Source organism: Mandrillus leucophaeus, unplaced genomic scaffold, assembly GCF_000951045.1.
Source record: "Mandrillus leucophaeus isolate KB7577 unplaced genomic scaffold, Mleu.le_1.0 Scaffold868, whole genome shotgun sequence".
Taxonomy (NCBI): Eukaryota; Metazoa; Chordata; class Mammalia; order Primates; family Cercopithecidae; genus Mandrillus; species Mandrillus leucophaeus.
The window spans coordinates 240769-249353 of record NW_012109452.1 but is presented as its reverse complement, the minus strand read 5'-3'; the positions used below and the strand labels follow the sequence as shown (position 1 = coordinate 249353).

The 8585-nt window shown below is 39.0% G+C and overlaps 2 protein-coding genes across 2 annotated transcripts; both read right to left on the bottom strand.

The window, feature by feature from the left end:
* Positions 1-287: 287 nt before the first annotated feature.
* On the bottom strand, positions 288-1574 carry LOC105531129 (platelet factor 4). The gene is made up of 3 exons (XM_011968959.1): positions 1319-1574; positions 875-1001; positions 288-749 (listed from the first exon to the last, which is right to left on the bottom strand). The coding sequence occupies exons 1-3, from the start codon at positions 1407-1409 to the stop codon at positions 662-664; spliced, it is 306 nt and encodes a 101-aa protein (XP_011824349.1). The 5' UTR covers positions 1410-1574; the 3' UTR covers positions 288-661.
* A 4228-nt stretch (positions 1575-5802) lies between these two features.
* PPBP (pro-platelet basic protein (chemokine (C-X-C motif) ligand 7)) lies at positions 5803-7810 on the bottom strand. The gene is made up of 3 exons (XM_011968958.1): positions 7576-7810; positions 7132-7267; positions 5803-6989 (listed from the first exon to the last, which is right to left on the bottom strand). Exons 1-3 carry the CDS (start codon positions 7721-7723, stop codon positions 6887-6889), a joined length of 387 nt encoding a protein of 128 aa, XP_011824348.1. The 5' UTR covers positions 7724-7810; the 3' UTR covers positions 5803-6886.
* Positions 7811-8585: the final 775 nt, after the last annotated feature.

The following is an 8585-nucleotide window of genomic DNA, read 5'->3' as shown; positions in this document are numbered from 1 at the left end:
GGCATGTTCAACCCACTTGGGATTTGTAACCCTCTAGAATTGAAAGATAATAAATTTGTATTGTTTAAGCCACTGAGTTTGTGTTAATTTGTTACAGAAGCCATAGATAACTAATATACCAACATTGCAACAACTTCCTTTCTCCCCAGAGTAGAGCAGTGCCTTCCTGAGGGATGAATAAAAACATCAGTATGTAGTACCTCTCCTCGTTTCCAGAATTTGTGGGCATGAAAGCAGAGATTTATTTATTTACTTAATTTTTTAAAAAGCCATCTAGTAATGCATAAGTGCTACTAATATTTATTGGCAAAGGTAATAATAATCGTCCAGGTAAATTGTAGCTATAAAGTACTGCAATCATGTAAATGCATGAATATGTATCAGCCAACATGTAACACCAAGCAAAGCCAGTATTCAAACCTTCCTTCAAAATACTTTTTGCTTAAAATACCGGAATTTTTTTCTTCCATGAAATTATGTGTCAATGCAATTTTTGCACTATTATTAAGAAGTATTTTGACTATACTACAACTTGATTCATTTTGTTTATTTAAAATCATAGGGATAACACAAATATCAGAGGTTCTTTCACAGTTAGATTGAAACTGGAAAAAAAAAAAGTATGTTACAAAGCAAATGCACACACTTAGACAACTAGTAGCTAACTCTCCAAAAGTTTCTTAACTATTTTCTTGTACAGCGGGGCTTGCAGGTCCAAGCAAATTTTCCTCCCATTCTTCAGCGTGGCTCTGGCAAGGAAAAGAGAAGAGATGTGACCTTCAGTTCTTGGGTTTGCAGATGGCATTAAAAAGGAGAAGGATGGGCAGAGGAGGCACGGAGCCGGGGCACTGAGTGATGCAGTGCAAGGACTCACATCAGTTGGGCAGTGGGGCAGTGGGGTCCGGCCTTGATCACCTCCAGGCTGGTGATGTGCCTGGGACGGACCTGGGAGGTGGTCTTCACACACAGGCACTGAAGGTCCCCATCTTCTTCAGCTTCAGCTGAGGGGAAAAGGGAGGGGGTAAGAGAGGAGGAGGGGACGGAATGATGACTCCATGAGTAGCCAGAGGTACTTTAGGGACTTTCTCCACTACCTTCAGCCTTCTTTTCCTTAGCCGTAAATCATACCTGCCTCAGACAGAAGTTGTGCTGACCAGGTGCGAGGTGCAGGTGTAGCGCCTGTCACTGTGCCCGGACAGTCAGCAGGCGCTCGGTTAAGTGTAGCTGCGATCATGATCCTAGAGGACTCCCCAGCCTCAGGGCTTCCCGGACTCCCCCTCGCCGCTGGCGGCCCTCACAGCCTTGCTTCTGCTCTCACCTGTGGCGAAGGCGACCACAACTGGTAGGAGCAGCAACGCCAGAAACAGCAGCACGGGGCGTGAGGGGCAGAACCGGGCTGCGGAGCTCATGTTGCAGCAGAGTTTCCAGCAGGATCTCAGTACGATGGGAAAGTCGGACTGGGTCTCTGTGACCAGTGACTCCTGAGCCTCACCAGGCGCGTTTTATCGCCGGCTGTCCTTCCAGTCCGGAAGCCTGAAGGGGACAGCGAGGAACGGCGGTGCGGAAACTAAGATACTGCTGGGAAGACTTGGGCTCTGGCCAGCCAAGATTACAAAAAAATAAAGGAGAGAGAGAGAGAGAGAGAGAGAGAGGCGGGGGGGAAGGGGGAAAGGGGGAAAGAGGAGGAAAGAGAGAAAGAAAGAGAAAGAAAAGAAAGGAAGAAAGGAAGAAAAGAAAGGAAGAAAGGAAGTAAAGAAAGGAAGAAAGAAAGAAAGAAAAGAAAGAGAGAGAGAAAGAAAAAGAAAGAAAGAGAGAAAGAAAGAGAAAGAAAGAAAGAAAAAGAAAGAAAGGAAGAAAGAAAGAAAAGAAAGAAAGAAAGAAATAAAGAAAGAAAGAAAGAAAGAAAGAAAGAAAGAAAGAAAGAAAGAAAGAAAGAAAGAAGGAAAGAAGAAAGAAAGAAAGAAAGAAAGAGAGAAAGAAAGAAAAGGGCTCTGGGCAGCAGCCTTGGCTGGGACCTCCAACCTCAACTTACATACAAGCACATTTGTAGAGTTAGAAACAGAACTTGAGTCAGAAGAGGAATTTTTTTTGTGTTGTACTAATAATAGAGTTCTCTGTTGTCATCATGCAACTTACACACTAGGCACTTTCAGGACCCTGACAGTTCTGTTTCCTTTCCAACCTCCCAGCTGCAACTACCAATGCTTACTACTGAGTTTGGTGGCTTTGTGTGTGAAAGGTGTGTTATTTGCAATTATTTTCTGCTGCTAATGAGTTTAATTTGTTCTCTAGGCAATGACTCTTCTGAATTTCACCTGAATGTGGAAAAATTCCCTAGTCTCTAGATGGGATTTACCAGGCTCCACCGACAATTACCCAGTATGCTGTGGGACACAAGGTCTGTTTTCCCATACTTGTACTGTTGGAAAAATTGCGGAAGTAATATTTGAATGCATTCTTTTTGTAAAAGCTTAGTGCCTGGCTGTTTCTTCATTGTTTCCATGCTGAATAACTGTCCAGAAGAGAAGACAAGAAGAGTTTGCTAGGCCATGTCTCCCAGTGCCTGCTGTGTTTTCAGCCAGTGCCAGTGACAGGGTGAGATGGGCTGAACTGTTGGCGGGGAGCAGTGATGGTTTCTGCGGGAGGATTCAGGGCATCTGGGAGTTGAATGTGAGAATGATGGAAGGTGAGAGTGGAGGGGATGCAATAGAATCCCACACAGAAAAGGAGAAGAGATCCCTGTGGACTGAAAAAGAATGACTTTGGCCCTTTATTAGGGCAGGGTGCACCCTCAACCCGAAGTCAGAGGTTCTCTGTCACACTGATTAACAGTGGTGAAGGGTGTCAGGAGACCACTGCATGGAAAAGCTGATATTCTAATACATGGTAGGACTGGACTGCTATAGAAATATGCAATTTAATTGTTGAGCTGAGTAGTTTCTTCCTCCTACTCTCCCACCACTTTCCTTTTCAGCTGACTACGACTTATTTATACTTCTGGAGTCGGATTAAGTATCAGTTCCTCAGAGGGGCCTTCCCTGACAACTCTATGCAATCATGTTCTCTTGCCTTTCTATCTTGCAGAACTGTGTTTTTCCTGTTTCTCACAGGTAACACACATGCACACACACGCGCACACACACACACATATTACATAGAGATACATATGTGTGTGTGTGTATGTGTGTATTTCATAGTGTTAAAAATGGTTTTGTTTCATAACTGGAAAACACTATGAAATCAGAGATTATAACATTTGTCACTGTTTCAGTGTACTGGTATAGACTCAATTCAAAGTGCTACCTTAGCAAAGATGATGAGTTGAAAATGATGATGATGAAGTTTTAACATGCTCATGTATCTGCTCCTTCAAGCAATTGAAGCATACATATATTAGCATGTGTAATATATAGTTGCAATTATTTGCCTACTTATCTGCCTGTCCTACCGCATAGTGATCTTTTCAAGTGCAATTCTCTGTGACTTATATACAGTAGTGCAGCACATAACAACATTTAGGTCAATAATAGACTGCGTATATGACAGTGGTCCCTTAAGATTATAATGAAGCTGATAAATTCCTGTTGCCTAGTGATGTGATTCCTACTGCCTCACAGTTGTAAAGTCATAGGAAACAGTGTATTACTGACATGTTTGTGGGATGTTGGTGTAAACAAACCCACTGCACTGCCAGTTCTATAAAGTATATAGCACATACAATTATGTATAGTACACAATACTTGATCAGAATAACAAACAACTATGTTACTAGTTTATGTATTTACTAACTATACCTTTTATTATTATTTTAGAGTATACTCCTTCTACTAGTTATAGAAAAAACATTAACTGTGAAACAGTCTCAGACAGATCCTTCAGGAAGTATGAGTTGTTATCTTCTGTCTGTTATCATAGGAGATGGCAGCTCCATGCGTATTATTGCCCATGAAGAACTTCTAGTGGGATAAAACAGGGAGTTGGAAGATAGTGATACTGATGATCCTGACTCCATGTAGGCCTAGGCTGATATGAGTTTTTGTATCTTAATTTTAACAGAAAAGTGTGAAAAATAAAAAATACAAAAGAAAACAAAAAACAATTAGCCAGGCTCTATGGCTCACAGGTGTAATGCCAGCCTGAGAGGCTGGGGCAGGGGGATCACTTGAGACTAGGAGTTCAAAAGCAGCCTGGGAACCAAATGAGTCCCCTTCTCAATAACAGTTTTTAAAAATTAGCTGGGCATGATGGTGCACATCTGTAGTGAAGATCAAGGAAGATCACTTGAGCCCAAGAGTTTGAGGCTGTAGTGAGCTGTGATCATGTCACTGCACTACAGTGTAGGTGACAGAGAAAGACCTCATCTCTAAAATAAATGAATAAATAAATAAATAGAAAACAAGCTTATAGAATGACGATATAAAGAAAAAACATTTTTGTACAGTTGTACAATGCGTTTAAAGTGTTATTACAAAAGTCAAAACGTTTAAAAATTAAAAAGTTTAAAAATAAAAAATTACGGTAATCTAAGGTTAATTTGTTGAAGAAAAAATATTTTTATAAATTTAGTGTAGCCTAAGTGTACAGTGTTTACAAAGCCTAAAGAAGTGTACAGTCATGTCCCAGGCACTCACGTTCACTCACCACTCACATTCCGTCTCATCCGGAGAAACTTGCAGTCCTACAAACTCCATTTGTGGTAACTGTTCTATACAGGTGTATGATTTTACTCTTTTATACCATATTTTTACTATATCTTTCTACATTTACATATGTTTAGATACACAAATACTTACCATTGTGTTACAACTTCCTATGGTATTCACCACAGTAAAATGCTGTGCAGTTTTCTAGCCTAAGAGCAATAGGCTATACTATATAGCCTAGGCTTGTAGTAGGCTATACCATTTAGGTTTGTGTAAGCACACTCTATGATGTTCACACAATGATAAAATCACCTAATGATGCATTTCTCAGAATGTGTCCCAATTGTTGAGCAAAACATGACTGTATTTATGAACATCCTGTATCCAACACAATCACTGTTGCAGAACATTTTGTAATTCATACATGTTTATTAACCTGAGACTTGAAGCCCCTTCTGAGTTAGCAGCAGAGAGAATGAAGGGGAAGGATGATTTTGCATATGGATGGGCAACACGCTAGGTTTGTACAATTGTACACCCAGATTTTAATGTTTGCAGTGTAAAGGAATCCAGGTGGCACTGAGTGGCAACTAAATTACTCTTTCCCTGCATGTAAACAGAATAACTCAATACATGCACACAAAAACAGAAGACATCTGCATCTCAGGAGGTATAAACATGGTGTCATCACTGTGCCATGTCTCAGGAGCTGGTCTTGTCAAGTTTCAGTGGGAAACCACCAGACATAATGAGTGAGATGCCTGATATCCTATAATTATTATAGTATATACAATATGCTATTTATGTATCAAGTTGTATTATGTATGTGAATAATACTACGTTATATGTAATGTAATCTCTTCATTAGAGAAAGAAGAGTTGAGGAAAGCACTGTGGTGTGGCAGTTAAGAACACAATTTGAAATTACCACTCTGTTACCTACTTAGTTAGCTAAAAGTGGGCAAGTATTTTAAACTCTATAAACTTGATTTTTCTCTTCTGTAATGAGGGGGAGGATAGTAATAATCATAAGAAATAATTACTAACATTTATATATGGCTTATTTGTGACATACATTATTTTAAATGCCTTAAATTTCTTAACTCTTTTAATCCTTCCATAAACTCTATGAGGGAGGCAATATTATTATCCCCATTTTTCCAGAGGACGTGCTTTTAACCAGATCATATCTATCTTTTAAAAAATTGTTTAGTTCATGCATGCAAAACACTTAGTATTCCTGGCGTATTAAAATGATTAATAAATTGGAACTATTATCATACTACATTGAGAATGATACAGATCATCAATTTAGTAGCTTTTGTTGGTCATACTGTGAAATACCAAGTATACAAAAAAGGAAAATTAAAGTTTTTTTCCCCAACAATCCTGTTAAAATTAATAATATATGACACCAAATCAATAGCAAATTTTTATTTCATGTGAATATTTTTGTAAGAATAGTGTGGGTATAAATTTTAGGGTTTAAAAATGAATGAAAGTTCTGTTGATTAAAAAAGTAGAATTTAGAATTAGGAGTCTAGCAAGACTGAAGTCCTATATTGTACTTATTTATAAGGCTTATTCTAATGCTAGAATTGTAACTATATAGATACGTTAATTCATTTTCATCATCTATTTTTGTTCTACTAGTGGCAAATATATTCACTTTAACCACAGATTATAAGACTCATATTCACCAATTTATTATTTTAGGGTTTGATGGCTAAAATAAACATCAGAATAAACTTTCAGGGAGTATTTTAAATAAGACATCCTAGGACTAAGACACTGAGAGACTATATTAAATTCCTAAATATATTAACAAAAATGTATTGAGCAAATATTCTCTGCTGGGCTCTATGTGATTCCTATTATCATTGCTCATTATGAAATCTAATAATCCCCATGAGTATGTCTAATAACCATAAAGTAGAGCAGAAAAAACCAACCAAGCTGTGTTTGATTAGAAATTTTTAAAGAAAAAAAATGCAAAGCACAGTCCAATGTTTAGCCAATAATTAGAGAGTTGAAACCAGGCTTATTTATTTTCATCTTCCTTCTGCCATCTTTTAACCAACCTTCTCAGAATAAAATGTGATTTTTAAGACAGAATGAAACATATATCCAAATTTTAATACAGTAAGAATAGGTATCCCGAATAAATGAGAACTCTAGAAAATCAAGGCTTCAAAATTCTACCCTTCCTGGGAGTTAAAGAAGTTTGGTAGAAACGGAACAAATTAATCAGCGGATTCATCACCTGCCAATTTTTTCTGTACAATTTTCTTAATTCTGGGAGCATTTGGGTCCAGGCAGATTTTCCTCCCATCCTTCAATGTGGCTCTGCAAGAGAGAACAGGGTTATCTGTTGGTGTCCTGGCCTGAATATCAGAACTAATCCATGAGACTGGAGGAAACAAGTGCATATGCGGATGGAGGTAAAGGGTTTCCCTGATAGAGCAATAGCACAGAAACAGCAACTTACATCACTTCGACTTGGTTGCAATGGATTCCTTTCCCGATCACTTCCAAACTTTGGATGTTTTTGGGATGAATTCCAGAGGTTGTCTTCATACACAAGCAGCGCAGTTCAGCGTACAACTCACTGTCTAGACTTTCCTCTAGGGTAGAAAATGTTACCTATTGGTGGCCATGAATATTTTCCTCAGGTCCCTTATTTGCAGATTGAAGGTAATTGTGCCTCTCTCATGAAGCTATTGTGAATATAATCTGTAAAGCTTAAGTAAAGTGCCCAGCAGAATGCCCAGCACACAAGAAGTGAGAAGTGACCCCCCACCCCCGTGTGCCTCCTCCAATTGGAGTTGTTGATGTAATGGCACTCTCCAGCCCCAGAGGCACCAAGCTAGTCTTTCCCCCAGACACAGGTGTAGCAGAAACAGCAACAGGTGCAGGGAAGCAGGGCCTCTACCTTTGCTTTTCGCCAAGTTTCTCTTAGTTTGTCCTTTGGTGGAGGAAGCCAGAGCAGTCAGCAGCAGTGACAGAAGCAGCAGCACCTGCAGGGCATGAAGTGGTCTGGCACTGTTACAGGAAGGCGTGGTATCAAGTCTGAGGCTCATGGTGGAGAAGGCTGAGCGAGAGTTGTTTCCAGAGCCAGAAGACCGCTGAGTGAGGGTGAGTTACTGCCCACAAGTCTGCAGATAAGTGGCTTCCCATGCCCTGAAGATGTCATTTATATGCTCTCTCTCAAAGCCAGTAAGAAGGAAGAGGTAGGGAAGGAGGAAGTGGGGGTATGTGTTGATACACACATAAGCATTTGAAGCTGTGCCCAACCCAGAGAAAGACCAGAGAGGTCAAAATTGTTACTAGGTCTCATATTATGCATCCCTTCACATTCCTACTGTCCCTTTCTCAATACCTATCTGTCTTACACATGTGTAAGAACTCCGTTCAAGAAGGTAAGAACTAGACTGAAATACTACATGCGTTTTCTTTGTGTGATTTATAACAATATGCCCTGCCATTTCTATAATGCAGTTTTTAGGCTTAATAAAAACTTTAGGAGCACCTGGAGGCACAAACATGTGGCCCTTGAAAGAGAAAGTTATCTTTCCTTGTTAGTGCCAAAGAAGGCAAATGTTCTTTTCATAGTTGTTGATAAATGGGACTGGTTTTGAGCATGTGAATAAAATAAGAGCTAATTACCATCAAAGGTTGTCTTTGAATTTTAGGTTATTGGATTCTTTCTGCCTTCAATCTGTATTATATTTTATAATTTCATCTAGAAACTACAAATGAAACTCATCCTCCTTTGTATTACAAAATAAGCTACTTGTTTCTGCCACCTAAGAATACCTAAAAAGCAGGACCCAACATATTTATTTTTCTTTTTATTTATAACAGAAAAATTATATAATTTATTGCAAAAGATTCATACACTGCAGATATATTTGAAATAAAACACAAATTTATCTTCATTTC

Coding starts and splice junctions, on each gene's coding strand:
- LOC105531129 (XM_011968959.1), bottom strand. CDS start 1,409: ATGAGCTCCGCAGCCCGGTTCTGCCCCTCACGCCCCGTGCTGCTGTTT. Junction 1,002..1,318: donor TGTGGTCGCCTTCGCCACAG/GTGAGAGCAGAA, acceptor TTTTCCCCTCAG/CTGAAGCTGAAGAAGATGGG. Junction 750..874: donor TGCCCCACTGCCCAACTGAT/GTGAGTCCTTGC, acceptor TTTCCTTGCCAG/AGCCACGCTGAAGAATGGGA.
- PPBP (XM_011968958.1), bottom strand. CDS start 7,723: ATGAGCCTCAGACTTGATACCACGCCTTCCTGTAACAGTGCCAGACCA. Junction 7,268..7,575: donor AAACTTGGCGAAAAGCAAAG/GTAGAGGCCCTG, acceptor TTTCTACCCTAG/AGGAAAGTCTAGACAGTGAG. Junction 6,990..7,131: donor TGCAACCAAGTCGAAGTGAT/GTAAGTTGCTGT, acceptor TCTCTCTTGCAG/AGCCACATTGAAGGATGGGA.